Genomic DNA, 16,298 nt, shown 5'->3' with positions numbered 1-16,298 from the left:
TGCATTACTTTACATTTATTTATATTAAATTTCATCTACAGTTTTTCACTTTATTTTAATTAGTCTATTTTGAGAACAGTCGGTCAAAGGTCAAGATCACAGAGAAAGACCAGAGTTGATGATCACACGACAAGGCCCACGACAGCAGTTCTGATCCGACTTTGATCAAACTTGGTGGAAATGTTGAGGGTCAGTGAAGGATGAAGATATTAAAAAAGTGACAGGGCAAGGTCAAATGTTCGACCCAATTACCCAGACAACTATTATTCGATATGAAACAAGCACTGTGGAAGGATTAAGGGTCAAAAAAGGATTGAGAAAAATGGGTCAAAGGGCAAGGTGAACTGCAACAATTTTGATCTGGCCTGAACCTCAGCTGGTGAAAGAGTTAAAAGTCAGGCAAGAGTGACGTGATTCAGTTTTGAGGACAATCAGTCGTTGAAGGTCAAGGTCACAAGGCATTGTTAAATGCTAGGCCCTTAGACCAACTGTAGAGGGTGGACGTTGCACTCCCTAAATCCTCCTTCTTGTTTTAGTTTATTCTTGCCATTCTGGACGGTTTTATTAAACTTCTAAATTATGTCTAGCAGTGCAGGATGTTACTGAAGGCTGTCAAAACTCCAGTTCACAGCCAACACAGGCTTAATGAAACTATCAAGTGGTAGCAAGAGTATAATTAAAGAGAAATGAGGACGTTAAGTTATTGTGCCTTCTACATTCCTGTAATTATCCAAGCAGATAAAATAAATCAGAGTCACTATCATGAGATAAGGCCAATCAGTTCAGAAATAAAGTCATGATACAGAAATAAAGTGATGATACAATGGCACCAAACGTTGGTAAGAACAAGAACGCCTACATCAAGAAGAAACAGAGAACAAATCTCTGAGAAATATCACTACTTTTCGAAAACACACATTTCAGTTTTTTAAGTACTCCTTTATGACGATGTACTCTTGCTTTTACTGAGACTACCACTACATAAAATTATCTCCTCTGCATTGGTTTCGGTACCTGGTACGTTCCTGGCTATTCAGTGGTGTGTGCCGGGTTCAGTACCCAGTACACTCAAACTTTTCCTTGTACAGTTTGAAATCTGGCAGTTGAAATTTCACACTCAGACTTGCCTCTCTCTTCCTTTCCCATGTCAGCTGCGGTGGCTGAGAACCCTGCCAGACTACAGTTAACCAAAGGTAACTGTTAAGGGAGATATATGCGCCTGCTTGGGTTCACTCACTTCAGTAACTTCATTATCATGGTTTAGACAACAGTAAAACACAGCAGCAGCTTTACAGAAAAAAGAAATGTTGGGCTTGTTAGTGGTGAGTGACAAGGGAGGTATCTTACAAATAAAGATGGAAAAGTAGAAGTACAACGACATAATGCATAAATCCATAGGAAGTTTCGCTTTATCATCGCCTAAAATTGCCATCTTTCCATCTTGAATGCTGGGTTGTAAAATGAGATCGCAACCAAAATATGGTGCTAGTCACAAAAATTGTCACGGAAAGGACGTACAATAGAACTGCAGGAGGACGAAAATCTCCAACAGGAGAAGGTTAATGTACTGTAGTTTTGTTACCTTCAGGCAGAGAGTATAGTGTTTTCTTCCTCTGAGAATAAACCACTTCCATGTATTGCTCAGAAATTTTTAACAAAACAATGACAATGTAGTATATCAATAACATCTCTATGAACTAATTTTTTCGAAGATATTTGGTGTATAAGGCAGTGAAACACAGCCACAGCAAACTGAGATGAGGATAATGAAAAAGATGACTATTCTTTCCTTGAGGGACAGGTTACACAGTGCAGCAATGAAGGAACACTTTGGCATAAAATGCATTAAAGATGCTATGCAAACGAGACAACCGAGGTTTCATGGATATGTAGAAAGAAAGGAGGAGGTTTACTGGGTGACGAGCAGTATGGATATGAATGGTGAAGGAAAAGTACCAAGGGGAAGACATAAGAAGACGTGGTGTGAGGTCTTACATAAAAACCCCTGGGTAATGGGGCTAACCGGAGGTGCAGCAAAAGACTGAGCAGTCTGGAGAGCACCCATCCTTTGACCAAGACTTCACATGCTAGCATGACCAACGTCTTGAAATATGTGGTGTAAATGTATTGTTACATGTTATCATTAATGTTCTTTCAGATTTGTGTCAGTGTTATGAGCAGTGGAAACCAATAACTGTTTGTGCCATCAGACAGGAGGAGGCTGCTAACCTCGCCTTGGGTCACTCCCTGATATTCTCATTGACGGTGCCACCTCACACCCCCTTCTGGCGTGCAGTGGGTCACTGTGCCTCTGAATGCACCGCACTAGCCATCCCAAGCCAGGGTGTCAATGTATTCGCCGTCTTCCTCCACGGGCACTACCTCGGTCAGTTTTTACTTCACTCAGCTTCAGTACTCAGTGCCTCTGCTTCACTGTGACTGCTTTAAAATACAGCGACTAATATTTCATGCTATACATTGGTGGAAAGGATTTACCTGCTCTTCTTTAAGCCACTGATTTTTCATGCTAAGGTTCTGTTATCAGGATAACTGGGGGTGTGTCTGAACTTTTTCGCTTCACACTTGTTATATACCCTTGAAATGAATAAATTATTCCCCTTAATTTCATTATATATATTTTTTTTCTGGATAAAATTACTGGCCGACTGGAATGCCAGCACCAGCATTCAAAAGCAAGCTTGTCTCAGCTAAGCAGGGAAATATGATAGGTCTGTGCAACAAAATGTGTGATTTTCCGTGTGCCTGAGAATCAGTCCAATGTTGCTGATATAAAGTATCTATTGGTTCATAATATGAAAATAAGTGAAGTAGACAGACACTAAAATGCTATACTCGTAGTTCTTGTCCAGATGTTTACAAGGCAGGACAGAGACTCAGAATCACCACACTGACGAAACAGGAACCAGGTGCTGTAAATAAGTTCATATATGGATCGTCTCAGGATATGACCTTTCCTCGAATATTTTAAGTCACCATTAACCCCTAAGTGCCGGGTGACGGTTATATCTGACGTGAAATTGGTGGATCAGGGGTGGCAGTGGACAATAGGGCATGTCTTGGATGCAACTGTGTCTAGTATATCTAGTAATGGAGAAGTTATCACGTTCAGAGCAAAGTGAAAGTCAGTGCCACGCGCACATGCACAAATACAGCCTGCTCTGAGGCCAAAAAATATGTATATTCTTCACGTCCTTACTTGTCAACACGATCACCAACAGACCTGGGGATGGTTTTATTCACAAGAAGAAGAGTTGGTGAGTAATATGCTTTTTCATTTGTTTCCAGTTGCTGTACTTTCTGAGATACCAAGGTTTGAAAACAAGAAACTTTGGGAAAACTGCCTATACTGAGAAGGCGACAGCGGTATAAACAGCCTGGCACGGAGGAGTTAAGAGAAATTACTTAAACTCCTATCTGCTGACACTATTTTCCCATTGCTTACGTCTACTGTATCTCTGAGAATCTGGCTGTGTTGTTGTTGGTGGTGGTGGTGATAATTTGAACACTTCATCTCCTGTAGGCAAAAAGTAAATATATAAATAAATAATTGAATAAAGGGGAAAGTTATCTCAAATTCCAGCTCTAAACTTCCTTCCTTAAATGCATGGTTTGAAAACCCGTCTTGAAATATATAACTTACTGTTTCCTGAGACATTAGCTCTGTTACAACATTTGTGACTGCAGCACGGGCCATCAGAGTTCGTCACTTCCGGGGCAATGTGGAGCTGCCGCCCTTCATGGAAGACCTCAACTATGCCACCAATTTCCAGCAGTCCCGCATACTCTCCAAGGAGGTTAAACTAATGCCTGGGGATCACATTTCAGTTGGTAAGTATACAGGTCGTGGTCTAAGTGGCTTTGAAGGTTTTGTAACACCAACTAACGGATACTCTATTACATCTACTCCCTCACTTACACTGATTTTATTCTACTCTTACTTCCTAGCCCTAAGCTTCGAAATAATCCCAAGCAATATTAGTCAGGTGCATGACGAGGTCCTGAGAAATTTGTATTTAGGTGGACATCATCCCACTCTAATTCATATTTTTTTTTTTATTTACACTGGGTGGAATCATGCCTTCGTAAATGACTGCCTTCTCAAGCACCCATTGATTACGTTAATTATGGTGTTATATCAAGCTGACGTTACATCCCCGAGCCTCAGACGGGATTAAGTGCCCACAACATGGCAACTGCCCTGATTCTCTTCCTTATTTCCTCAGCCAGAGAGGCAATATCCCTAGCTAACAGAACCAGTTTAGTCTGTTCATCGATTTTGTTACTGCCGAGAGCTGTAAGAGCCAAGTTAGGTCCATATGCCATGAACTCCTCCCAAACTGGCCACGATCTTGTCAGTCACCCACGCTCCTGGTGCCGCAAAAATCATGAGAACAAACTATTGGCACAGTGGTTCATCTACGTAGAAATGTTCCACATAACTGTGGTTGAAAGTGGCCACTCGACAACTGGAGCATGGATGACATTGGTGGTAAAAAAAAAAAAAAAAAAAAAAAAAATCTTTACCTACACATCTGCCTGAAGCACCAATGGAATGAGGGGGAAAGCTAACAGGAAGTACGAGGAAAATGGGAGACTGAAGAAAAGGAAAATGATGGTCGCTGGTGTTTACCGCCAAACAACGTAGTCAAAGAGTAACCAAATGTGGAGAGGGAATGGGTCTTAGCAAGATAAAGGAAACATAAAGGTAAAGCAACTGACATATGTTGAGGTATGAAGGGCCATAATTTGAATTCGAGAGGTACAGGGAAATTTAGTCGAAACACATAGGTGTAAAGTTTTTTTGTTAACCTCTTTGCACCCTCGTCCCCGATATGGGAGGGAACTAGGCATTTTCAAAATTTATTAAAGAAGGGAACTCCGTGGTAGGGACCTATGAGCTTCGCAACTATGAGCCGACATGCAGGGGGCAGTGCCCCTAGTACCCTTCCAGCAAAATCCGTCGCGCAGGAGCTCTGGTCACGAAGGTGCTAATTACTGGTAAAGTGATATATTGTGGAAGTAATCCATCAAAATAGCATCCTAAACAAATATCGTAGAGGCTTCATTAAATACTGAAGGTACTCATATGGTGACGACTGGTATACGATGATTTTGTCGATAAGGATGAAAGTCTAAAGGTGGTCTGGACTCTTTGAAGTATGTGAGAGGTCTAGATTTTAAGGAAACAAGACCAAAACTAATGCGGCAGTAGGAGCAGAGGCGAGCACATTCTCGTGCACGTGCATTTAGTATGTAAATTCAACAGAACCTCTCTGTCCAACATTACATACATATAAAAAATAATATTATTTTTAAGAAAATATTTACATTATATTTGTAATCAGTATACTAAAACTTATAACTAATGTTTATAAATTAATCTGACTGGTCATGCACCATATGATACGAACGAATTCTGCCATGTTCTGCACAACACTTTAGACCTCATTATCATTTAGTACCAACCTCCAGTTGGTACACAATGCACTACTGATCGTTTGTGTATGTGTGTGTGTGTGTGTGTGTATATATATATATATATATATATATATATATATATATATATATATATATATATATATATGACAAATTTTTTTTCCTTGGATATAAAAGGCATAAATAGATAATAAGAATGATAATATTGAGGTTCACTGTTCTTTATAAATGGCAAGGGCAGATTTTAAATGTAATGTATCGATTCGTACATTCTTTAACTCCACTTACTTGTGGACTGGCAAGTAAAATGAGTACCTAGGGTAACACCTCGGGAGGTAACTGTGGTAACCAGGATACTGGGTGAATAACGCGCCACAGGCACAAAGGCCAATGTTACTGAGATGAGCACTTCGGCGAAGCGCCTCGTGGGGTCTTCCACCGCCTTTACCATTTGATGATTTCGTCCAAGAAACTTATCTACCATGAGTGCAGAGCAGCTGTCATGTGTGTGGGGGGGAGAGGGGGGTCTCACCACAAACAACCCTCAAAAAAAAGGGCGTATGTGCGGGCAGGGTGGGGGTCTCACATACAATACCTAGTATAGAGGTTGCACTCACAGGCTCCTCGTCTAATCTAAACAGGGTGGACACAAAGGCTCCAAAGAGGGTGGAGTCAAAGGTTCTTGGTATCATCTAAACACTGGACTCAAAAGCTTTAAACAGGGTGGACACAAAAGCTTTTCTACTCGGGGTGGACGCAAAGGCTGTTCGTCTCATCTAAGCAGGGGCTCTCCATTTCAGAACTTTCTTCTCACGGATTCCTTTCAGCTTTCTCTCTCTCTCTCTCTCTCTCTCTCTCTCTCTCTCTCTCTCTCTCTCTCTCTCTCTCTGTCATCGACGTCGTCGTCGTTACTATTCTGGTCATTTTTTATCTGAAGTGTTGCATTCCTCTCCCATTATGACAGGCATACAACACCCGTCTAGCTTCACACCCACCCCCTTTCTGAATGAAAGAGTTAACTTGTAATCCCAGTGTTTGATGCTGCCCTGAAACTGTTTTTCTCATTCTCTTTTCCCACTGTCTGTGACCTCCAGCCTTATAAACTCAGTGTGTCCAGGCTTCTCGAAATAAACGCAAATCTGGATTTGGCATTTTCATAAAACAGGCATCCCCGTGAAATGAGGCAGATCGTTCATACATCGCTGAAAACCCAGAATCCAGGCTTCACTTCACAAGCTTTTTTTCCTGTGTGTGTGTGTGTGTGTGTGTGTGTGTGTGTGTGTGTGTGTGTGTGTGTGTGTGTGTGTGTGTGTGTGTGTGCTTTCTTTCGTACTAGGGTACTACAAAGTTTCTGTTGCTGATAGTTCTTTGACTTTCGTATTTTCCTTTTTCTAGTTGTCTGGGTTTTACCTCATCCTATCATTAGATGAGGAAGAGATCATCTTGTTGTTGATGATGATGATGATGATGACTGTACATTCTGTCTTCTTTTCAAGGTAAGTTAGATCCTAATATCAAGGAGAAAGTCAGGTTGATGATTCTGTTTCTCTTTTCGCTAGGTCAGGTTAGGTTACGGAATGACTGCTTAGATTAGTTTAAGTTAAATGGGAAGAAAGGTCAGGAGATGATGGCGACGATGATTCTCCTTTCGTTTACGTCAAGATGCGTTAAGTGAGGTGAGGAAAAAGATCTGGTTTGATAATCCTGGTTCTACTTGTTTTCCTGTTAGAGTGTGACTACGACAGCCGCAACAGAGATAATGTCACGTTCACTGGGTGGGGAACGCGGGACGAGATGTGCGAAGCCTCCCTCTACCACTATCCTCCCCTCGATCTCGCCGTTTGCCGCTCATCACCACACCCGGAGACTCTCAAGGACGTTTTCCGCCTAAAAAGCTTCCCTGAGTGAGTGTATTACGTCATTTGTTTATTGTGTCTTGTGTTATAATGCTCTGAGTTGCTCTAATGAATGAACAGTCTCCACTTTCTCAATGTGCATTAAAATGAGATCAGTTTTTGTTGAACTTGGATCCTCCTCTGGGCCGAAACTCTTGTATCTTCTCAGGTCAACACAGTCTTATGGTCCTTTCACCGCAAGAAGTCCGTTCAGGGTGGGGCCCACCTGGTGAATCACCTCTAGCGATGCTGCCAAATCAACCGTAGTACATACCTCTCTCTCTCTCTTATTTTCCATCTATGTGCTATTTGAAATTGTTTTTTATATTCTGTATATAGTAAAGGAAGCTATATAGTACATTGAGTATCACTTTTTAGAATTATAACAACGATTTGAATGAATTCTATGACACGTGGCTGTCGCTGCTTGTGGTCGGGCCACAAGCAGCGACAATTACAAATGAACATTACACACACAATAACACAACTGGCAACACTACACAGCCACAAACACCCACTCACCCATACAACCTTCGCAGTCAACCACGTAGCTCATAGCTGACTACACCTATAAGGTTTGTCTCTTTTACCCATACACTTTTAACTGTAGCTCATACTTGACTTCACCTAAAGGATTTGTCTCTTTTATCCATACTCTTGTAACTCTACACTTTTATTAGTCGTTTGTACATTTCAGTATATATCTTGTATATGTTTATGTTGTATATGTCATGTTTTATAGTGTATTGTATCTACATTACAGTCGCTGATGATGTGTAAGGATACACGAAACGTCCTACGAAAAATGAAAATAAATAATTAATAAAATATAGTTACGACATGGATCTTGGACATACTATCTACAACCTGAATCATAGTGTAAAACAATGTGTAAGAAAACTCGAAAAGATCAACAGAAAAATAGTGAACAATGGCTACGCCTTGGTCTTTAATGATTTTTGTATAAAAGAAAACATTCTGCCTAAATATACTAATATATATATATATATATATATATATATATATATATATATATATATATATTATATATATTAGATAGAGAGAGAGAGAGAGAGAGAAACAGGTGTGATGGGGGTAGGTTGGGAGACAGAGTGATAATCCGATAATTGGTGGTCAAATTGGCACGTCGCACTCGGGGGAATTCCAAATTCTGCCACACCCTGAACGGACTTCTTGCTGTGAAAGGACCATAGTATGGAAGCATAATTCACGCATTTGTGCACGATTTTCTAATATTCACAAAACCAAGAAGCGAGTACGTTTCTTCATCTCACAGGACAAGGCATCAGGAAACGGATAGGTAGGCAAATAATTATGACTTGATGCTAAACACAGATGTACACACACTCAAAAAAGTATCGTTACACCTTGTGCGCGATACAAACTGACACCACGAATGAAACGTCATATAACAGCCTCCCTCCAGCCCTACCGAGAGAGCTGGATTATTCAGTACGAAATTCATTGGACCCCCCCTGTAACGATACTTTTTTGAGTGTGTGTACCTCGCCACACGCAATGATCCACACGTCACATACATTACTAGGAATCTGAACTTGGCCAACTATACAGCCGAACTTGAGGTAGGTGAACAGCGACGATATCATGGGGTGGTAAGTGCTCTTCCCTGGTACACAGCCATTAACTTGGGTAGCACTTGTTTATGAAGTTAATGAAGCCTACATCTCACCCATGTACCCAGTTCACAGCCACTGAGATACACATTACAACTTGCATCCCATACCTTGAATGTAGCCAGCGGTGATGCCAGCAAGCCTCACCTGGCAGCCATCAAAATGTGCCCACTCTTCCCACTCCTCAAATCGAACTGCCTTCTCTATAGCGTATTATACTCACAGTTTCAAAGATTTCACGAATTTTTAAAGTATTAGCATGTTGTATAGTGTTTTTTTTACTAATCTGATTAGTTACAAAGGCTATTTGTAGCCTACTGATACTGCCTATGGTACAGGATATATCAATAAATAAACTCTTTCGTATTAGAAGTCTCTTAGCATTTTATGTCACAGATAATCATGCACACACACACACACACACACACACACACACACACACACACACACACACACACACACACACACACATCACTACTTTAGCTATAGTAAGAATTTTAGAACTTGAGCTATAGTTAAATCTGGTAACTTTTTGCACATTAGGCTACAGCCAACATCAACGTTTTCTGGTAAGGCATCAACCCTGTGTGCGTTAGTCGTGCCAAACACATATTATAGTAGCAACAAACCACACTAAAGTATGTCAGTATTGAACTACATTGATTATATTCACGTAGACCACAGCCAAATATGTCTCGGCTGCGACACTACCACGCCACACAGCACGACATACCTTTGGCTACATTGTGAGAGTAATATATTTCTGTGTGAGTTATTCTGAAGATATCGCTTGACATTACTTTGACTTAAAATTATATGGCTGTGTATAATCCATAACTAACATGATCATATAATTCGTATACTAAAGCGGATCTGATAGAGGCGTCAGTATCCCCTTATTTAATCTCTTTTACGTAGTTCCAGCATTGAATCAATAAAACATCGCTCGCTGAATCATTGTGACAGTAATTGTTTTGTGCTTTGGAAGAACTAGCAGACAAGCGAAACCCATTATACCTTGTGTTTGACCTAGGTGCGGCTAAACTGAGAGTAACAACATGGCGGATGGCCCACTCCCGGTAACTTCACTTGAGGGCCTTGGTTGAGCGCTGCAGTTTGTATTTCATTGCTTAAAACCCCTATCCTAACATGAATAATACCGCCTGGGGATAGCAAGAATAAAATTGGAAATGCAGTACCGGGTTCAAGATGTTAATGACCATCGTGCAATCGTCAAGCATAGATCTAATCCTTTTTCTTCTTCTTCCAGAGACATGAACTGGGATGCCTATATATTCAACCCCGAGGTGGGTGACGGACGGCGGTACCAGGAGGCGGTGAACTCTCTGCCCTGGGACACCCTTGACCGTCAGCTTGTCAACAACAGGCTCACATATGGCGACCACCTCATCAAGTGCCAGTATAACTTTGGCATCTCCATGAGAGTAAGTCTTGACCTTTGACTAGTCAGGCCCTCAGACGTAGCTTAATATTAATCCCTTTGACCAGAGATACAGCTAATCCAAGAAGGTAAGCCTTTGCCAGTTACCTTTAACTGGCTAGCCCCTATGTCCAGAGATCATTGTAATCTCTTTGGCCTAACATTTTGCTAATTCTGGCTAATCCCGTTGACTTGATGTAATATTAGTCACTCTGACTTAATGCTAATTCTTTTGACTGAACATAATAGTGATTCTATGACCTAACATAATAGTAATTCTTTGACCTACGGTAACAATACTAATTATCCTCGACCTAACATAATGCTAATTCCTTTGACCCAGCATAATGCTTAGTGCTAGTACCTTTGATCTTACATATTGCTTATTCTTTTAACGTGACCTAATGCTAACTTCTTTTAATTGACAGAAGACTAATACCTCTGACCTGACATAATAATAATCTCTTCGACCAACCATACTGCTAATTTCTTTGACCTGACAAACTGCTAATCCCTTTCATTTAGCATGATGTTTATTCCATTGACCTAACCTAACGGTACAATTACATTAGCCTCATTATGATACTACACTCTTTTTTCCTTAACAAGGCACAGATTTTCGTCCTCTTCTCAGCAAATTTAGTGTATATCAATGAAAGAATCGGACATTACTACGGCTCTGCATACTTTCATAGCATCTCGTCGTAACTGTCATCATATCTTAGTGTTCATCTGTTTTTACAACTCGGCAATGAAGATGGAGGTCCGGCAATTTTAAGCGAGTTTAGAGTAAAAGCAGTACAGTTGATGGTATCTGTCTTAGTTTCTATCCTAAATGGTGTTCTCTCTGGCAGCCGTCCACGAACGTGACCCGGTACCCAAAAGCGACACCTTACGTTCCTCCTGAAGACAAGACCTGTGCCCATGTCCACAAGTCCACCGTCCACTCGGTGCGCTCCAATGGCCGTCCCTCTACCCCCTAGGCTGGCCTGGTCACCACCCTTCCCTCACAGTGATGCTGGCCCCCCTTGCAGTGTGAGGGAGCCTGGCCCCCACCAGTCTGGTAGGGCTGGATTCCTCACAGTAGGGCCTGTATTTACTACATAGATTCTCTGAACCCCTTCACTTCAATAACATCTTTTGTATTTGTAAAGCAGTTGGCTACAATTTTCAAGAATCATGTACGCTCTCAGCTGGAATACTGCTCACCCTTGTGGAGTGGATGTGGAGAGGTTGTACTAAAACAACTGGACAAAATTCAGAACAAAGCTATAAGAATAATCAATAACGCTGCAGTATCAAATGAACTACTTCATCTACAGGTAAGACAGGGTGTTGGCTCTCTTGCATTATTTTACGGATACTTTTATGGCAAATGCTCAGAGGAAGTTGCATCCATTGTGCCACCTCTCCACGCCTTCCCCCGTGCTACACAGGTATCTGGTAACGCTCATGACTTGACTATCACACTGCCATGTTGCATAACATCTGCCTATTAGAATTCCTTTATTCCTCGAACAGCTTCTCTTTGGAACTTGCTTCCCTAGTTTAGTTTCCCTCCAACCTACAGCAAATCAAGCCCAACTGTTACAGATTTTTTATGACTGGAAGACACCTGGAATCTGGCGTATGGAAGTTTTTTGTTTGTTTGTTTGTTTGTTTTTTGTGTTCTGTTCGTCTTGTCAAAAAAAAAAAAAGTACCATACATTTCACAGTTAAATCACAGTGCTCTGGACTCTTGTGTATTCTGTAACTTGCTTGGGATTCTTTATAAATACTTCTGATTTTCTGCTGAGAATGGCAGATTTTACTCGTAACTATAGAATATATTCATTATATATTCGTGGCAGTTTATATGTTTTATTATTATTATTATTATTATTATTATTATTATTATTATTATTATTACTGAGCCACATAGACGAAGTTGATGGTCATTGTTTTTGTACGAAATGTACTTTATCTATGTGTCTGTGTCGAGAACTCAAATTTAAGAAAGTATTGCTTGTCGAGGGAAAAAGTTATTAATAAGAATTGTATAGAGTCACAACTTGAGTTCACATGTCACTCAACCAGCACTGGGATTCATCCAGGATGGATACATAATAGTCAAGGATTCATTTAACAGCATTATTACAGACTACCTGGCTCAGAGATGGCGTGTTGTCTTTTTTTTTTTTTTTTTTTTTTTGTCTACCAGAGGGCATCAGGGCACTTGGTGCACAATATATATATATATATATATATATATATATATATATATATATATATATATATATATATATATATGCAAAATAACCACAGGAGAAATGAAAGGAGCAACAGTGAGTACTTTCGTATATTACATCTTCAGACAGAGACAGAAACGTAAAGGGTAGAGGTCTTTTATGCACACCCGCAGCAGGGAGTGGCACACAGAACAAAGGATGACCTGAATTTTTACCTGCGGCTTAACTTATGGTCACCTGCAGCAGGGAGTGGAACACAACAAAGGATGACCTGAATCTAAAAATGGATGATGCACAGAACAATAGGTACCTTTCTTTTTTCTTCCTTAGGGGATGCACGTGACAAAGGAGGGAGGGGGAGGAGGAGGGGAGGAAAGGGGAAGGGGAGGGAGGGGGAAGGGGGAGGGGAGGTGGGGGAGGGAGGGGGAAGGGGGAGGGGAGGAGGGGAAGGGAAGAAGGAGGGAGGAGGAGGAGGAGGGGATAAATACTGCTGCTTAACTTAAAACCTAGAGGATTAATGCTAGGTGTGTCCCACACAGGTGTGACTACACTACCAGGAGATGACAGGGAACAATCAGTTGTTAATCTGGGGGATACTGCTTTATAATTAATTCAGTTAACAATTTATCACACTTAAAATGACCATAGCTCATTTTTACATTCTTTTCATATGTGCCAGAAATTAGACAAGGTTCTATTACATTTCTTTCATCTACTCTTTTTGATCTTGCTAGAATCTTAGAGCCTGCCCAGTATGGTGATCACTGGATGCTTTGTGCTGAAATAAACCACTGCTCTGGTGGGCTGTCCTTGCACTCTATTTATGTTGTGAGATTCTAGTTTCCAGATCTTTTCCAGATTGTCCTATGTTAAATTTGTTACAGCTTTTACACGGGATTGTGTAAACAACGCCTGAATTACTGAATGGGCTGTTCTTGATGAGGTTTTTCTTTATGGTGTTCTCATATTTGAATATTACTTGTACATTAAGTTTCTTCTTTCTTCAGTATGTGAACAACATCAAGAAAATTTTCATGGAAGGGGAGGACAAGGGTTCTTTGAATATTCTGGCGATCTGGCTTATTAGTTTTCCCTTCAAGGAATCGTTTCTTGGCTGTATTATGGCACTGAGTTAGTATACTCTGTGGATATTTTAGCTTCTTTCCAATGCTCTGAATCATTTTTAGTTCATCATCGAAAAATTCTGAGTCTGAAATTTTATATGCTCTTAAGTACAGGGATATGAACACAGATCTTTTTACATTAATGTGATGGTTTGAATAGTAATGAACATATAACATAATATTTGTAGGTTTCCTGTATACCTTACTCTTCAAAACATTCTGGTCCCTGATAACTTTTACATCCAAAAATGGCAATTCATTATCCATGTCCATCTCATGAGTAAACTTAATCGATGGAACTAACGAATTTAATTGCAGGAGAAATTCATCAATGGGAAGACTGTTAGGCCAGAAGCACAGGATATCATCGGAGCCAAACTATGTTTTGCTCCTTTATGGAGGTCAGTAAATGTTTCTCAAAGTATTCCATGTAAATATTTGCCAGAACTGGGGAGAGGGGATTACCCATGGCCATACCAAATTTTTGTGTGTAAAATTTGCCTTCAAAGGTAAAAGAAGAGTTCACAATGCACAATTTAATTAGCTTGATAATGTTTTCAGAGGGAATACCATCAATGTTACTACCAGAATGCTTGGCAGGAAAGTTAAAACATCATCAACAGGGACATTTGTGATGGTATTCTCTCTCAAAACATTATCAAGCTAATTAAATTGTGCATTGTGAACTCATCTTTTTACCTTTGAAGGCAAATTTTACACACAAAAATTTGGTATGGCCATGAGTAATCCCTTCTCCCAGTTCTGGCCACTAAAAAAAAATTCAGGTCATCCATTGTTCTGTGTGCCACTCCCTGCTGCGGGTGTGCATAAAAGACCTCTACCCTTTACGTTTCTGTCTCTGTCTGAAGATGTAATATATGAAAGTACTCACTGTTGCTCCTTTCATTTCTCCTGTGGTTATTTTGCATACATATCTTCACGGTGAAGTGAACTCTCAGCATATATATATATATATATATATATATATATATATATATATATATATATATATATATATATATATATATATACTAAAGTGAAAATTTACAAGTCCATGGTTAGACCAATTTTAATTTACGGGCATGAGTCATGGTACAGTACAATTGCAACAGATCAGAAAGTATTAGGATTTGAGAATAAAATACTGGGAAGGATTCTTGGGGTAAAGTGGCAAGACAGAGTTACAAATGAAAGAGTAAGGGATATTACGAGAGTGGAACCAGTTAATGAATATGTGAGACTGTCTCGCTGGAAGTGGCTGGGGCACATATACAGAAAAGAAGGTTGTTTAATACAGGATGTGCCAGAGTGGATTGCTAGAGGAAGAAGAGGTAGAGGTAGGCCGAGGGAAACCTGGTTGAGGACAATGAAAAAAGAAGCAGGAGAGGAGTGTTGGTGGGACCTGAAGGAGATGGCAAGAGACAAATATTGGTGGAGAGAGTTCATTGAGGCCCTATGCATCCCGTGGGGTGCCACAGGAAATGACTGATTGATTGATTGATATATGGATGGTCTCTGCCCTTTCAGTCGCATAACTGATGATCGTTTCAGGCCGCCTTGTACCACCGTGAAGGCTCTGACTTACATATATTGATCTGTTTTTTCACCTGACGGAGCCGGGCCACTGATGAGCCTTAGTTATGAGGTAGAAATTAGTCCTTGGCAACTAGTCAGAACAACCCATCTCTCAAGCTACATCTGGCCTTCAACGGGGCTGAAAGGTAGAAAAAAAAATACATGCAATAGATCCATGGTTTAGTGTCTTAATTTCACAGCCAAGGAATAGTTCACATGAAAACTATACCCACACATTGACAGTTTCTATATTGGCATGATAAAACAGTTGTGGCCAACAGTTTTACTTTTTCACAATAAAGAATAATATATATATATATATATATATATATATATATATATATATATATATATATATATATATATATATATATATATATATCTCCCATTCGCACCCAGTGTCCCCAATATAGGACCGAACTGGGTACTTTCAAGATATAATAAAGAAGGGAACCCCCGGGTTGTGACCTGCAAGCTTCGCGACTATGAGCCGACAGGTACGCCTAGCAGCCTTCCAGCAAAATCCCTCGCACAGGTATTCCGGGACCCAATGGGATATATATATATATATATATATATATATATATATATATATATATATATATATATATATATACTTTTTATTTGTAATCTGCACAGCCATACATCTATATATACAAATATGGCTTAGTTTTTATTTGTAACGTGCACAGGCATATATATATATATATATATATATATATATATATATATATATATATATATATATATATATATATATATATATATATATATATATTGAAATATGGCTTAGTTTTTATTTGTAATCTGCACAGCCATATTTTTCTTCTGACATTTACTTTCAAGTGTTTTTGTTATTTCTTTGGGTGCAGTATGTATTTAGCTTACAAATAGGTGTGATTTTTCTCTCTGACTGGGAGATT

General features: G+C 39.8%; 1 protein-coding gene across 1 annotated transcript; it reads left to right on the top strand.

The window, feature by feature from the left end:
• The first annotated feature begins 1,144 nt into the window (after positions 1 to 1,144).
• LOC145406579 (DBH-like monooxygenase protein 1) lies at positions 1,145 to 10,903 on the top strand. The gene is made up of 6 exons (XM_080277657.1): positions 1,145 to 1,193; positions 2,159 to 2,386; positions 3,706 to 3,849; positions 7,187 to 7,361; positions 10,278 to 10,452; positions 10,877 to 10,903. Exons 1-6 carry the CDS (start codon positions 1,145 to 1,147, stop codon positions 10,901 to 10,903), a joined length of 798 nt encoding a protein of 265 aa, XP_080133783.1.
• The last annotated feature ends 5,395 nt before the right edge of the window (positions 10,904 to 16,298 follow it).

This window comes from Coenobita brevimanus, chromosome 71 (assembly GCF_032717465.1).
Source record: "Coenobita brevimanus isolate Jiangsu-jjx chromosome 71, ASM3271746v2, whole genome shotgun sequence".
NCBI classification, from domain to species: domain Eukaryota; kingdom Metazoa; phylum Arthropoda; class Malacostraca; order Decapoda; family Coenobitidae; genus Coenobita; species Coenobita brevimanus.
This window is presented reverse-complemented; position numbering and strand designations above follow the sequence as displayed.